Source organism: Manis javanica, chromosome X (genome assembly GCF_040802235.1).
Source record: "Manis javanica isolate MJ-LG chromosome X, MJ_LKY, whole genome shotgun sequence".
NCBI classification, from domain to species: Eukaryota; Metazoa; Chordata; class Mammalia; order Pholidota; family Manidae; genus Manis; species Manis javanica.
In genome coordinates this window covers 99628193-99644995 of record NC_133174.1, presented here as the reverse complement: position 1 = coordinate 99644995, position 16803 = coordinate 99628193, and the positions used below count along the sequence as shown (strand labels likewise).

Sequence of the window (16803 nt, the reverse complement as noted above, 5' to 3'; positions counted from 1 at the left end):
TCCATTGTATAAATATATTACAAATTGTTGATTCATTCACCTGTTAATGAGCAGTTGAGTTGTTCCCTGTTTCTGGCTGTTACAAATAAAGCTACCATGAACTCATGTACAAGGTTCATATAGACATATGCTTTCATTTCTCACGGGTAAATGCCTAGGAGTGGAAAGAGTCATATTATAGGTTTATGTTCACCTTTTTAAAGAAACTGTCAAACTTTTTTCCAAAGCGTTTGCCTCATTTTAGATTTGCACCAGAAATCTATGAACGTTCCAGTTACTCCACACCCTTACCTATGTTTATTATGTTTATTTTTTAATATTTAAACATTCTAATAGTTTTATAGTGATATGTCATTATGGTTTTATTATGCATTGCCCTAATTAATAATGTTGAGTAACTTTTCATGTGTTTATTTACCATCTATATATCTTTTTTTGTGAAGTATCTTAAAATCGTTTGGCAACTTAAAGTCAGTTTCTAATTTAATTTTGGGATGTTTGTTTTATTATTGCATTTTGAGATTCCTTTATATATTCTGGATATAAGACTTTTATCAGATATGTGATTTGCAGATATTTTTCCTAGACTTTTGTTTGTCTTCATTACCTTAAAAATGTTCTCAGAAAAGAATGAGTTCTTAATTTTAGTGAAGTACAATTAATCAGCCTTTTCTTTTATGGATCATGTTTTTGGTGTCATATCTAAGAAATATCTGCCTAACCAAAGGTCACAAGGATTTTCTCCTGTGTTTTATCCTAAAAGATTTATAGATTTAGGTTTTATATTTAGGTCTATGATCCATTTTGAGTCAACTTTTGTATACAGGGCAAGCAGTGAGTCAAAGTCCATTTTTGTACATATGCATAACCAATTCTTCCAGTACCTTTTGTTCTAAAGACTATCTTCACTGAATTGCCTTTGCATGTTTGTTTAAAAAAATCAATTCATCATACATTTGTGTGTATATTTACTGACTCTCCACTCTGTCCCATTCATCTATACATCTATCGTTTTGCTACTAGCAAACTACCATGTCTATTACAGTTTTATACTAAGTCTTGGAATTGTATACTATAAATCCTCTTTTTTCTTTTTAAAAGCTGCATTAGCACTTCCATCTCAATTTTAGAATCAGCTTGTTAATTTCTACCAAAAAAGCAAAAATTTTATTGGAGTTGCTTTGAATTTATAAATAAATTTGGAGATAATTGGCATCTTAATGATACTGAGCCTTTTAATCCATGAACATGATATGGATTAATTCATGTCTTTTATTTTTCTCAGCAATATTTTTGTAGTTTTCAGTATACAGGACTTGAGCATTTTTGTCTGATTTACTCCTATGTATCTCAAAATTTTATGCCACTGTAAAAGGTGTTTTCGTAATACCAATTTCCCATTTTTCATTGGTAGAATATAGAACTATAACTGATTTTTGTGGGTGGATCTCATTTTACTGGTTTTATTTATTTCATGATCCTTCTAAACTCACAAGTTTTAGGAGCATTCTAATATTGTCTATAGAAATCTCTACACTCCCAAATCATGTCATCTGCAAAAAACAGAGACAGTTTTATTTGTTCTTTTCCAGCCTAGAGGCTTTTCCTTTTCCTTTTCTTGTTTGCTGCACTGGCAATGTTGAACTGAAGTGGTGAGAGCAGATATGCTCCTGATCTTAGGGAGAAAGGAATGTAGTCTTTCTCCACTGCATAAAATTTTAGCTAAAGAGGTTTAGTAGATGCCCCTTAAAGTTAAGGAAATCCCTCCTATTTCTAGGTTACTAAGAGTTTTTATTGGAAATAGATGATGAATTTTGTTAAATGCTTTCTCTGCATCTATTGAGATAATTATATGGTGGGCTTATTTAGGTTTTTAAATTTTTTTAGTCTTTTAAGATGGTGAATTACAATTTTTTATTTTCAAATGTTAAACCCACCATGCAGTCCTGGCATATACCCACTTGGTAATAATGTGTTATCCACTTTATATTCCACTGGATCTGATTTGCTAATCACCTGTAGTTTTCTGATTTTGTAATGTTGTATTTATCTGGTTTGTGTATCAGGGCATATTGGTTTCTTAAATTATTGGGCATCAGTCTATATACCTTTATTTTCTGAAAGAGTTAATGGAAGACTGATATTCTCTCTTGAACAAATGTTTCATATAATTCAACAGTGAAGATTTCTGGGTTGGAATTGTGTGTGGTGGGGGGAAGTGTTTGAAAATTTAATTTCCTTAGTAAATATATGGCTGTTCATATTTTGCTTTATTTAGTTTTAGGTAATATGTTTCTCAAGTTATTAGTCCATCTCTTCTAAGTTGCCAAATTTATTATTATAAAGTTGCTATATTCTTTTTTTGGCATTTTTAAAAATTGAGGTATTATTGAGACACACTCTTATGAAGTTTTCACATAAAAAAAACAATGTGGTTACTATATTCACCCATGTTATCATATCCCCCTAACTCCACTGCAGTCACTGCCAATAAGTATAGTAAGATGCAACAGAGTCACTATTTGCCTTCTCTGTGCTACACTGCCTTCCCCATGATCCCCCACACACAACATGTGTGCCAATCATAATACCCCTCAATACCCTTCTACCTCCCTCCCCACCTTCCCTATCCCACTTCTCCCCTTTGGTAATCGCTAGTTCCTTTTTGGAGTCTGTGAGTCTGTTGCTGTTTTGTTCCTTCAGTTTTGCTTCATTGTTATATTCCACAAATGAGGGAAATCATTTGGTACGTGTCTTTCTCTGCCTGGCATATTTCACTGAGCATGATATCCTCCAGTTCCATCCATGTTGTTGCAAATGGTAGGATTTGTTTCTTTCTTATGGCTGAATAGTATTCCATGGTGTATATGTACCACCACTTCTTTATCCATTCATCTATTGATGGACACTTAGGTTGCTTCCATATCTTGGCTATTATAAATAGTGCTGCAATAAACATAGGGGTGCATATGTCTTTTTGAATCTGAGAAATTATATTCTTTGGGTAAATTCCTAGGAGTAGAATTCCCAGGTCAAATGGTATTTCTATTTTTAGTTTTTTGAGGAACCTTCATATTGCTTTCCACAATGGTTGAACTAGCTTACGTTCCCACCAGCAATGTAGGAGGGTTCTCCTTTCTCCACATTCTCACCAGCATTTGTTGTTCTTTTTTCGATATTGGCCATCCTAACTGGTATGAGGTGATATCTCATTGTGGTTTTTATTTGCATTTTACTGATAATTAGTGATATGGAGCATCTTTTCATGTGCCTGTTGGCCATCTGAATTTCTTCTCTAGAGAATTGTCTGTTCAGCTCCTCTGTACATTTTTTAATAGAGTTATTTGCTTTTTGGGTGCTGAGGTGTGTGAGTTCTTTAATATATTTTGGATGTTAACCCCTTGTTGGATATGTCGTTAACAAATATATTCTCCCATACTGTAGGATACCTTTTTGTTGATGGTGTCCTTTGCTGTACAGAAGCTTTTTAGGTTGATGTAGTCCCATTTTTTCATTTTTGCTTCTGTTTCCCTTGCTCGAGGAGATGCGTTCAGAAAAAAGTTGCTCATGTTTATATTCGGGAGATTTTGGCCATGCTGCCTTCTAAGAGTTTTATGGTTTCATGACTTACATTCAGGTCTTTGATCCATTTCGAGTTTACATTTGTATATGGGGTTAGACAATAACCCAGTTTCATTCTCTTGCACATAGCTGTCCCGTTTTGCCAATACCAGTTGTTGAAGAGGCTGTCATTTCCCCATTGTATGTCCATGGCTCCTTTATCATATATCAATTGACCATATATGATTGGGTTTACACCTGTGCTCTCTAGTCTGCTCCATTCGTCTGTGGGTCTGTTCTTGTGCCAGTACCAAATTGTCTTGATTACTGTGGCTTTGTAGTAGAACTTGAAGTCAGGGAGCATAATCCCTCAAGATTTATTCTTCCTTCTCAGAATTGCTTTGGCTATTCAGGGTCTTTTGTGGTTCCATATGAATTTTAGAATTATTTGATCTAGTTTGTTGAAGAATGCTATTGGTATTTTGATAGGGATTGCATGGAATTATAGATTGCTTTAGGCAGGATGGCCATTTTGACAATATTAATTCTTCCAATCCATGAGCATGGGATGTGTTTCCATTTATTGGTATCTTCTTAAATTTCTCTCATGAGTGTCTTGTAGTTTTCAGGGTATATGTCTTTCACTTCCTTGGTTAGGTTTGTTCCTAGGTATTTATTCTTTTGATGCAACTGTGAATGAAATTGTTTTCCTGATTTCTCTTTCTTCTAGTTCATTGTTAGTGTATAGGAATGCAACAGATTTCTGTGTATTAATTTTGTATCCTGCAATTTTGCTGAATTCAGATATTAGTTCTCATAGTTTTGGAGTGGAGTCTTTAGGGTTTTTTATGTACAATATCATGTCATCTGCAAACAGTGACAGTTTACATTGTTCTTTACCAATCTGGATGCCTTTAATTTCTTTGTGTTGTCTGATTGTCGTGGTAAGGACCTCCAGAACTATGTTGAATGAAAGTGGAGAGAGTGGACATCCTTGTCTTGTTTCTGATCTTAAAGGAAAGGCTTTCAGCTTCTCACTGTTAAGTATGATGTTGGCTGTGGGTTTGTCATATATGGCCTTTATTATGTTGAGGTACTTGCCCTCTATGCCCATTTTGTTGAGAGTTTTTATTATGAATGGATGTTGAATTTTGTCAAGTGATTTTTCAGCATCTATGGAGATGATCATGTGTTGTTTTTCCTTCTGTTTGTTGATGTGGTAGATGATATTGATGGATTTTTTAATATTGTACATCCTTGTATCCCTGGAATAAATCCCACTTGATCATGGTGTATGATCTTCTTGATGCAGTTTTGAATTTGGTTCACTAATTTTTGTTGAGTATTTTTGCATCTATGTTCATCAGGTGTACTGGTCTGCAATTTTCTTTTTCTGTGTTGTATTTGCCTGGTTTTGGTATTAGAGTGATGCTGGCCTCACAGAATGAGTTTGGAAGTATTCCCTCCTCTTCTACTTTTTTGAAAACTTTAAGTAGAATGGGTATTATGTCTTCACTAAATGTTTGATAAAATTCAGCAGTGAAGCCATCTGGTCCAGACATTTTATTCTTAGGTAGTTTTTTTTTTATTACCAATTCAATTTCATTGCTAGTAATTTGCCAATCCAGATTTTCTGTTTTTTTGGGTCAGCCTTGAAAGGTTGTATTTTTTTCTAGAAAGCTGCCCATTTCTTCTAGGTTATCCAGTTTGTTAGCATATAATTTTTCATTGTATTCTCTAATAATTCTTTGTATTTATGTGGTATCTGTAGTGATATCTCCTTTCTCATTTTTGATTCTGTTTATGTGTGCAGACTCTCTTTTTTTCTTGATAAGTCTGGCTAGGGGTTTTTCTATTTTATTTCCTCAAAGAACCAGCTCCTGCTTTCATTAATTTTTTTCTATTGTTTTATTCTTCTCAATTTTATTTATTTCTGCTCTAATCCCTCCTTCAACTGACTTTGGGCCTCAATTGTTATTTTCTAGTTTTGTTAATTGTGAATTTAGACTGCTCATATGGGATTGTTCTTTACTGAGGTAGGTCTGTATTGCAATTACTACAGGCCCTCTTAGCACAGCCTTTGCTGCATCCCACAGATTTTGTGGTGTTGAATTATTATTGTCATTTGTCTCCATATATTGCTTGATCTCTTTTTTTATTTGGTCATTGATCCATTGGTTATTTAGGAACATGTTGTTAAGTCTCCATGTGTTTGTGGGCTTTTTTGTTTTCTTTGCATAATTCATTTCTAGTTTCATACATTTGTGGTATGAGAAGGTGGTTGGTAGACTTTCAATCTTTTTGAATTTACTGAGGCTCTTTTTGTGGCCTTGTATATGATCTCTTCTTGAAAATGTTCCATGTGCATTTGAGAAGAATATATATCCTGTTGCTTTTGGATGATGTGTTCTGTAGATGTATGTTAGGTCCATCTGTTCTAATATGCTGTTCAGTGCTTCCGTCTCTTTACTTATTTTCTGTCTGGTTGATCTGTCCTTTGGAGTGGGTAGTGTGTTGAAGTCTCCTAAAATTAATGCATTGCATTCTATTTCCTCTTTTAATTTTGTTAGCATTTGTTCACACATGTAGGTGCTCCTGTGTTGGGTGCATAGATATTTATAATGCTTATATCCTCTTGTTGGATTGATCCCTTTATCATTACACAATGTCCTTCTTTGTCTCTTGTGACTTTCTTTGTTTTGAAGTCTATTTTTTCTGATTCAAGTACTGCAACACCTGCTTATTTCTCCCTATTAGTTGCACAAAATATCTTTCCTCATCCCTTCACTTTTAGTCTGTGTATGTCTTTGGGTTTGAAGTGAGTCTCTTGTAGGCAGCATATAGTTGGGTCTTGTTTTTTTGTACATTCAGTGACACAATGTCTCTTGATTGGTGAATTCAGACCATTTACATTTAGCGTGATTATTGATAGGTGTGTACTTATAGGCATTGCACACTTTAGATTCGTGGTTACCAAAGGTTCAAGGCTAACTTCCTTACTATCTAAGAATCTAACTTAACTCACTTAATATGCTATTACAAACACAGTCTAAAGGTTCTATTTTTCCCTCCTTTTCTTCCTCCTCCATTCTTTATATATTAAGTATCATATTCTGTACTCTCTGTCTATCCCTTTTTATTACTCTGGCGTTAGCTATTTAACCACTTTCATCTATAGCAGTCCTTCCAGAATACACTGTAGAGATGGTTTGTGGAGATAAATTCTCTCAGCTTTTCTTTATCTGGAAACTGTTTAATCCCTCCTTCTAATTTAAATGATAATCTTTCCGGATAGAGTATTCTTGTTTCAAGGCCTTTCTGCTTCATTGCATTAAATACATCATGCCACTCCTTTCTGGCCTGTAAGGTTTCTGCTGAGAAGTCTGATGATAGCCTGATGGGTTTTCCTTTCTTTGTGATCTTTTTTCTCTTTCTGGCTGCTTTTAATAGTCTGTCCTTATCCTTGATCTTGGCCATTTTAATTATTATATGTCTTGGTGTTGTCCTCCTTGAGTCCCTTGTGTTGGGAGATCTGTGCATCTCTATGGCCTAAGAGACTATCTCCTTCCCCAAATTGGGGAAGTTTTCAACAATTATTTCTTCAAAGACACTTTCTATCCTTTTTTTTCTCTCTGCTTGTTCTGGTACCCCTACAATACAAATATTGTTCTGTTTGGATTGGTCACACAGTTCTGTAAGTATTCTTTCATTCCTAGAGATCCATTTTTCTCTCTATGCATCAGCTTCTTTGTATTCCTCTTCTCTAACTTCTATTTCATTTATCATCTCCTCCTCCGTATCTAATCTGCCTTTAAAACCCTCCATTGCATTCCTCAACGATTGGATCTCTGTCCTAAATTCGTTCCTGAGTTCTTGAATATTTTTCTGTACCTCCAGATGCATGTTTATGATTTTTATTTTGAACTCTCTTTCAGGAAGATTGATTAGTTCAGTCTCACTCGATCCTTTTTCTGGTGTTGTTGAGACTTCGCTTTGAACGAAGTTCCTTTGACATTTCATATTTGTTTGTGGCACCCTCCAGTGCCCAGATGCCCTACTCTCTGGAGCTGTTCAGCCCCTGGAGCAATGTCGGAGCTCACAGGGTAGTGGTGCTTTTGCCCGAGGGTAGGAAAGGGCTGTTTCCTGCTTCCCAACTGCTATGCCTTTCTCCACTGCCAGAACCAGTGGGTGAAACACACAGGTGTAAGCCTCTATGCTTTGCATTTGTAGCTGCCCTAGGTGGGGCTTCCCTCTGGCTGGCCTGACGCTAGGGCAGGGTTTGCCAGTTTGCAAGCCAGGTGCATGCTGGCCAGGAGGAAGGTGCAGCAGGCTCCATATCATGGTGGGGGACCATGGAGCTGCATAGCCAGCTAGGGAGCTGGAGCACCTGATGATTGTGAAAGTTCCCAGCCTGCTGGGCAGAGTGCACCTGAACAATTTTGTCTACCTGTCCTTTCTCCTGAGCAATAAGCTCTGTGCAATCCTTGCCCCTTCAGCAGCCTTCTCGCTTTTAGGAAGTCTCTCAGACTGCCCACCTAGATCAGCTGAATATGGATCCCTGTTTCCCACAAGCAGCCAGAATCTCAGTCTCTCCAGGTATTCCACCTCTCTTAGATTTCCAATCCCACTAATTACCAGAGCACCATGCAATGTAGGTTCATGCTCTCAGAGCAGATATCCAGGGGCTGTGTTCAGCAGTCCCGGGCCTCCATTCCCTCTCTGCTTCATTTCTCTTCCTCCCGCCAATGAGCTGGGGCAGGGGAAGGACTTGGTTCCCACCGAGTCACGGCTTTGGTACATTACCCTGTTCTGTGAGGTATGTTCTTTTCTCCAGTTGTATGCAGTCTGGCGCAGCCTTCTTTCCTGTTGCTCTTTCAGAATTAGTTGTATTAATTATATTTTCATATTATATGTGGTTTTAGGAGGAGGTCTCTTTCTAACCTCTCATGCCACCATCTTTAATCAGCTTCGTTGATGTTCTTTTATTAATCATTTACTGTTTGTGGGATCATTCCTGATATCCATAATTTGTATTTTTTATTTTCTTATCAGTCATATTAACTACCAGTTACCAAATTTTAGCTGTATAAGTATTTTCTATTCTTTTCTAGTTCATATATTTCCACTTTCAACTTATTATTTCCTTTTCTTATTTTAAGTTTAATTTACTTGCCCTTTGCTAGCTTAAGTAGGAAACTTAGATCACTGATTTTAAATCTTTCTTCTTTTCTAACATAGGCATTTAAAGCTGTTTCCTATTAAGCCCTGGCTTAACTCTATCCCACAATTCTCAATATGTTGTATTTTAATAATTGTGCAATTTGAAGTATTTTCTAATTTTCCTTGTGATTTCTTCCTTTGTCTGTCAGTTATTTAAAATGGTGCTTTTCAATTTTCAAATACATAGGAATTTCTATACATCTTATTATTATTGATTTCTTATTCATTCTGTGTGATCACAGAATATATACTGGTATTTTCAGTCTTTTGGTATTTTTAGGTCTCATTTTTTGTCCCATCATATGGTCAATCTTGGAGAAGGTTCTATGTGCCCTTGAAAAAAATTATATTCTGTAGTTGTTGGATGTAGAACTGTGTATGTCAGTCAGGTCTAGGTTCTTAACAGTGGAATTGAATCTTTCTTGTGATTTATCTTTAAGCTCACTGACTCTTTCTTCTGTAGTCTCCATTCTGCTGTTAAAAGTCTAAACCATTTTTTCTTACATATATTTTTTAATTTAAACCTTTCCCTTTTTTTAGTTTCTAGTGTTCTATTCGTTATCTATTCACTTGTTATGAGTAGATTTCCCTTTAAGTCAACAAATATATTTATCCTATCTACTTTAAATCTTTGCCTACAAATTCTAATATTTGCATTATTTCAGAGTTAGTTTTCACTGATTGGTCTTTCTCTTTACTATTGGTCACTTTTACCTGCTATTTCTCATGTGGACTATGTTTTAATGGCATATAGGACACTGTATTTAATATATACACATCCTAGATTCTTTTCTCTCTGAAGACTGCTGAACTTTTGTTTTAGGAAATAGTTAATTCAGCTAAACTAAACCTTAAAACCCTGTTTTCCCTTTAATATACAGAGTTAAATCTATGCAGTTACTGCAGATTTCCAGCTGTTCCTTTTTGCTGGTTTGTATGAATCCTCCCCTATACATATAAAGTTCAGGATTCGACCAAGAATTTGGCGGAAGTTTACAAGCAATTTTTTTGGGCTCTCTTCTCTGCGGCTCCCTTCAGTCCAACATATCCCCCATAACTTTCCAGCCACTCTGGTATCTTCAACTCTGTCCTCTGACTTCTCAAGTCTGTAAGACTGGCTTTTTGTCTGGGTTCTAGCCAGCTTTTGCCATGCAGATTAAAGGATGCACTCAGGAGAAAAGCCACATAATGCAAACTTGCCCAATATATTTTCTTTCTCTCAAGGGTAGTATCCTATCTATTTTTTTTTCTGCTTTTGGTCACTCTGCTGAGCTATTAAATAGCTATTATATTTTGTCCAGAGGGTTTATTTCTTAAGAAGAGTTAACGTGACAAAAGTCACCCCACCAATATCAGAAATGAATCCCTTTTGATCTTTTTACGACTACAGAAAGCACCCTAACTGTACAACAAAAACAAAAACACTTCCTTCAGACTAATGCTACTTAAACAGATGTTCTGTATAACATTATTCAATTATTATTAATAGATGTTTTGGGGACTTGGGACAAAGATGGCAGCATAAGTGAGGGAGAACCCTCCTCCCAAAACCACATACAACATGAAAATACAGCAAATAGAACTAATCTTAAAAGAGCGACCAAAAGACTGCAGAACAGACTACCTGCATCTGGAGAAAAGAGAAAACCTCACAGAAAAGGGTAAAATAGCAAAGCCATGATTTGGCGGTACCCAAGTCATATCCCCACCCCAGCCAACAAGTGGGAGGAAGAGAAATGGAGCAGCGAGGGAGTAGAAGCCCAGGACTGCTAAACACCCAGCTCTGGAGATCTGCTCCAGGAACATGAACCCACATTACATGGCCCTCTGGAGATTAGTGGGGTTGGGAAGCAAAGACAGGTGGACTACTCAGAGAGACTGAGATTCCATCTGCTTGTGGAAAACAGGCACATATAACTGGCCTCCTGGGACAAAACAAAGGTGAGTACTTTGAAAGACATCCCAACAGAAAGAGTGGCACTAAAGGGGCAAAGATTACACAGAGCTTGCTGCTCAGGAGAAAGGGCAAGTGGAAAAAATTGTCCCAGCACACAAAGCCCAGCAGGTTAGGGACTCTCAGAAGCTTCAGATGCTTCATTGTCCTGGCTGGCAACACAGGCCCGAGGCCCCTGCTGCTCCTTCCTCCTGGAAGTCTCTGGTCCCTCACACCTGCAGCTCGTCATCATGCCAGGCCAGGCAAAGGGTGGCTCCACCTACGGCAGCTACAGGGGGATAGCACAGAGGCTCTTCCCTGCATGCTTGGCCCATTGGACCTGGCAGTAGAGGCAGGTGCTACAGCCAGGAAGGCAGGATAGAGTTCTTTCCTGCTGGCAGGTGCCAGTTCTGCTCACCTGCAACCCCTGCCATTGGTACAGGCATTGGCAGCTCCAAAGAATAGAGCTTCTGGGCACTAGAGGGAGACACCTACAGAAAGGTTTTATTCCATAGGATTCACTAAAAATGAAATGGCAAAAAAAATTTTGTCCAAACAAAAATTTAGGAAAAGACACCAGAAAGAAGAATAAGTGAAACTGATATCACCGATCTTCTTGATAAATATTTCAAAATAAAAATCATAAACATACTCATGGAGCTACAGAAAAATATTCAAGATCTCAGGGAGAACTTTAAGAAAGAGATAGAAACTATGATAAATAAAGTATCTGAAATGAAACATACAATGGAGGGATTTAAAAGTAGATTAGATTAAGTAGAGGAGACGGTAAATGAAAAATAAATTAGAGAACAGGAAAACAAAGAAGCTGAGGCACAGAGAGGAAAAAGCCTCTCTAGAAATGAAAGAATATTAAGAGAACTGTGCAACCAGTCCAAACGGAACAATATTCACATTATAGGCATACCAGAAGAAGAAGAGACAGAAAAAGGGATAGAAAGTTTCTTTGAGGCAGTAACTGCTGAAAATTTCCCCAATCTGGGGAAGATAAGTCTATCAGGTCACAGAAGTGCAGAGATCTCCCAACACAAGGGACCCTAGGAAGACAACACCAATACATATAATAATTAAAATGGCAAAGGTCAAGGACAAGGTGAGAGTATTAAAAGCAGCCAGAGAGAGAAAAAAGATCACCTACAAAGGCTAGCCCATCAGGCTATCAGCAGACTTCTCAGCAGAAACCTTACAGACCAGAAGGGAGTGACATTATATATTTAGTGCAATGAAACAGAAGGGCCTCAAACTAAGAATACTCTATCCGGCAAGATTATCATTTACATTTGAGACAAGGATTAAACAATTTCCAGATAAGAAAAAGTTGAGGGAATTTACCTCCACAAACTGTCTCTACAGTGTATTTTGGAGGGACTGCTCTAGATGGAAGTGCTCCTAAGGCTAAATAGCTGTAACAGTGAAAATAAAACCACAGTAAAGGAAGTAGACTAATTAATTAATAGGTAAATGCAAAATTAAATCAACTATTCATAAAGTTAGTCAAGGGATACACAAAGAGTACAGAATATGACACCTAATATATAAAGAGTGGAGGAGGAAGAAGAAGAAGGGGGTAAGAACCTTTAGATTGTGTTTGAAATAGCGTAATAAGAGAATTAACACAGACTGTTAGATAGTAAGGAAGCTGCCCTTGGACCTTTGGTAACCACAAATCTAAAGCCTACAATAGATGTTCTGTCAGGAGGAAAGTAGAAACATGGTCAAATGGAGCTTGGAAATATAGCATTACAAAACAAATAGGTTTCTTTACTCCAAGATTTCTAAACACCTTTAATATGCTAGTGGGCCTTTTATATAACTAAATTGAATATGCTTTTGAGATACTATCTCAATATTTTTCATATATAATTAGTAAACATTCACTGTTCATTCAAAAATATTTATTGAGCCTCCAAGAGTAGAGACTAGAGTATGATCCCCTTTCTCCTAGTAGGACTCTCTGTAGGCCACCATTCTCTATTCCTTTTTAATATTCTATTTTCAATGTCAGTCCCTGACTCATAATGGTTAGGTTTATGTTACTTAATCTACACAAATACCTATCTTGTAATAATTATATCTATATAATAGGAGTGCTGCTGTGGGAAAAGGGAGATAAAAACAGAGAGAGATTCACTAATTATTAACTTAGATGAACTAGATAAAAATACATGAAATTGCCTAGCATGGTAGCTAGCACAAATAAGTAGCCTGATAAAAGCTTGGGTCCTTGTTAAGTGTTTTTCCCTTCTTTTCTCTATTAAGTCAGTGATTTCAACAAGGTTGATCAAAGGTTGGCAAACTAGAGCTCTCAGGCCAAATGCAGTCAGAAGCCTGTTTTATATAATATAAGAGCTGAGATTTTTTTACACTCTTAAAGGGTTATTTTTAAAAAGAGAGAAAAATATGTGCCAGAGATATTATGTAGCTCACAAAGCCTAAAATATTTACTATATGACCTTTCATAGAAAATGTTTGCTGACCTTCACCTTTTATTGTATACATTTGTTTGAACTTTTCACAGTGAAAAAATATTAAAATATTTACTATATGGCCTTTCATAGAAAATATTTGTTGATCTCTGAGATATATTCTAATCCTTACAGCTATCTAAAGTAAGCAGTATAGATTTCATTTTATTTACCTATATGCTGAGGTAGAACCCTGTTTAAAAGATAAAAGCAAAACAAAAACGCTATTTCACTGTTTTTTTAAATTAAAGTATGATTGATAAACAATCTTATGAGGGTTTCACATGAACAACATGTGGTTTCAACACTCACCAATATTATCAAGTCCTTACCCCCCGATTGCAGTTACTGTCTATCAACGTACTAAGATGCTACAGAATCATTACTTGTCTCCTCTGTGCTGTACTGCCTTCTCTGTGACCTACCTATATTGTGATTGCTAATTATAGTATTTCACTAAGTTTTTGAAGGCCCTTTTCAGATCTTACCTTTTCTCCTTTTATACCACTACAGTCACACTTTGACCCTTGAGAACAGCCATAGCAAGCCTATAAAGAAAAAAAAGAGGGAGGAAAATTATTAAATATGAACCTAAAAACCAGACTGTAACTTACAGCTCTAAGAATTCAACAGTCCAAAGTTGTAAAACAAATACTAGAAAAGCATCTGAAAGGATATATACCAAATTGCAAACAATGATTACCTCTGGGGAAACTTTCACCTTTTATTGTATACATTTGTTTGAACTTTTCACAGTGAGCAAATGCAATTTTTTATAATTTTAAGGTAAAAAATATATTTTTAAAAAGATGTTAAAAGTCAAAAAGAGGTTCAGATAATTTTCCTATGATTTGCCACTTGTCCAACCTCTTAGGAAGTCCTTTTCTTCCCCTAATATCACTTGTAAAAAATTATCTCTCAATCTGTAATAGCAATGATCTGGGCAACTAGCCAAGGATGCCTGCCACTTGAAATCTCTTGCTTCTCTGCATTCATAAGCAATCACAGAGCATAAAATACCTAATACTACCTTTAACACCACCTTCCTTTTCTTTGTTCCCATTTTCTTATCACTAGCAGCTCAGTCTATAACAGCTCCAAGCTTTATGACACATGCTGTTCCCATATCCTGGAGGTTCTAAATTGCTACAAGTTCATTCACTCATATTAGAAATTGAGGTCTTGAAGCCAGAAAAATATCCTTCTCGAAAGTAAGAGCCTATATAAGAAGACAGTAGAGAACTTCTGCCACCCACAACTATCCTTTTCTCTGGTATGAAGCTGAACTGCTTAGAAAAGCAAATAGTAATTAGTTTAACATATGTAGCTAGCTCATCATTTATGTACAATATGATGGTATGTTTCTTATCAAAAAAGAAGTATTTTTATGTGATGTAAATACCAAATAATGTTTATCAATGCTCAACCCTGGGAGCCTATGACTTAGAAAGTATCTTAACTTCCTTACCAACATTCTATGATTTCCTTTCCTCTAATCACTATCAGAGTACTTTCTCCAATCCTTATCAAATTACTGGCCTCACTCTTTAGTCAGAATTCCTAGCCCACTCTGCTGCAACTAGAAGCCACCCTCATACTGTAACTCCTTTTCCTCATTTTAAGAGCAAACAACAATCACTTGATATTAGGGGTCATCTCTCACATTGCAAGAGGCAGTTCCAGTAAAAGATGTGCTCTTGACATTTCTAATTGAGTCTGGTATGCAGCCATTATTTATTATACATAGGCGATTAGCTTATATACTGGTTTTAGTAGTATTCGTCAACTATGTTACAGGTTATATAGACTTACTCAGACTTACTAACTCATCAAATTCGAATTAAGCATTATTAGAGGCCAGAAAACTTAGGCATTAAAGATGAATAAGACACAGCTCCTTCTGACATATATAACTAATTCAATAAATACTTATTGCCAGCCACTATATTATGTTAGGTGCAGATAGATACAAAGACAGAATACCCATCCTGAATGGCAAGGATAATACCATACACAAAAATGACATTACAATGTTTCAGGAACAGAGGTTAATTTAAGATATGTAATAGTGTTTTGTGCAGACATGAATTCTAGATTCCAAAGTACAATTTAGAAATTTTAGAAAATACTGATTTATAAGATAAGAACTGTCAGTGGTCATACTCACTGAATTAAATCATGCATATTATCGACACTCAATTACATGCATTAATGTAAGATAGTGATAATCCAAAATGGCTGTAAATCTAAGAATAATTAGCATTTGACTTTGAAACATATGCATGCATTTTATGTGTAAATATATGTGTATAGTTTTTTGTTGCAAGTAAAAGATGGTATAGCTTTCTATTTTCATCTTTCATTAAGAGTTATTCCTTTTTAAAATATAAAGTCCTGGGAATAATTCAAAGTATACCTTAATAGGATTTCATTAATATAGAGAAGATACGACTTTTCTTTATAATTGTATTTCTGACTTTTCAGTATTCAACAATATCCTACAACCCTTAATATGATTTATAAGCAAATAAAACCTTAAATACTCTTGCATATCATTTTGAAATAATTTTACATACTTTTTCTTAAAAATTAGTAATTTCACTTTTTGTACTTCTTTATTACTTAACAAGTAGTTATACTTTAGAGAGGTAACTACTTAAAACATTTAGTGATTACAGAAAATCTGTTTGAATTCAATTAAAAATTGTAATTTATATCCTATTTATTCTACCTAAGTTATGGTAATTATGATACACAGGGGTTTAAAAAAAGGTAATTGTAATATACACACCAACCACTAGATGCCACTTTCCATACAGTTATAACAGTGATGGCAAAAAGAAATACCCTAATTTGAAGGCTGGTTAATGGGCTGGTTAATGGAACAACTTGTTTTTTTACCAACATCAATTAATATTGATTAGGTGCCCAGTAAGTCCATAGCACAATACTAGGGCTATGAGTTATATCAAAAAATGTGTAGACATGAGTGCTGCCTTTAAAGAACTTCCAATCTAGTAAAAAATAAAACAACCTATGCCTAAAAAATTAAAATAAAATATAAATACAATGGAATAATGAAATAGCTGACAATGGTAACAGAAATAACTCTAACATACAAGAAACACATCCTGAGTTTATCTCAAAAACTGAATCATTAGGAGATGATGGACAAGCCATTCATATACTCTGGGGCTCAGTTTTCTCTTTGGTAAAATGACAGAGAAATGTATGGTCTCTTTAGTAGCTTTCAGCTTTTACATTCTGTGATTCAGTAGACTCTACCAAGTAAAAATGAGTGGTACAGTCAATAATTGCTACGGAAGATAAGAGCGTTCCCTTGAACCTGGAAGTGTTCATAACAGCTCTGTAGAAGAGGTAAATAATTTGACTTCAATTTTGAAAGATGGGCAGAAAGCTATCTAGAGGGAAAGTGGTTACACTAAGCACTAAGATTAAAACACAAAATTTTTGTGGGCAAAGTATCAGGTAAAACAAACATTAAATGCCTTGGTATAAAGAACTTCTTAAGTCCATATGAAAAAATTACAGTAGAAGAGAAGGCTAAAAAAATCCTTTCAAAACTGTGGAAAGACTATTTAA

General features: G+C 35.7%; 1 protein-coding gene across 2 annotated transcripts in view; it reads right to left on the bottom strand.

Moving 5' to 3' along the window:
• Positions 1-16803, bottom strand: part of COL4A5 (collagen type IV alpha 5 chain) — a 220644-nt gene that overhangs the window by 125922 nt on the left and 77919 nt on the right. For both annotated transcript variants that reach the window (XM_073227300.1, XM_017674621.3), the window contains one exon: positions 13689-13748. In XM_073227300.1, the coding sequence (XP_073083401.1) occupies positions 13689-13748 (60 nt within the window). The remainder of the gene's footprint in view (positions 1-13688; positions 13749-16803) is intronic.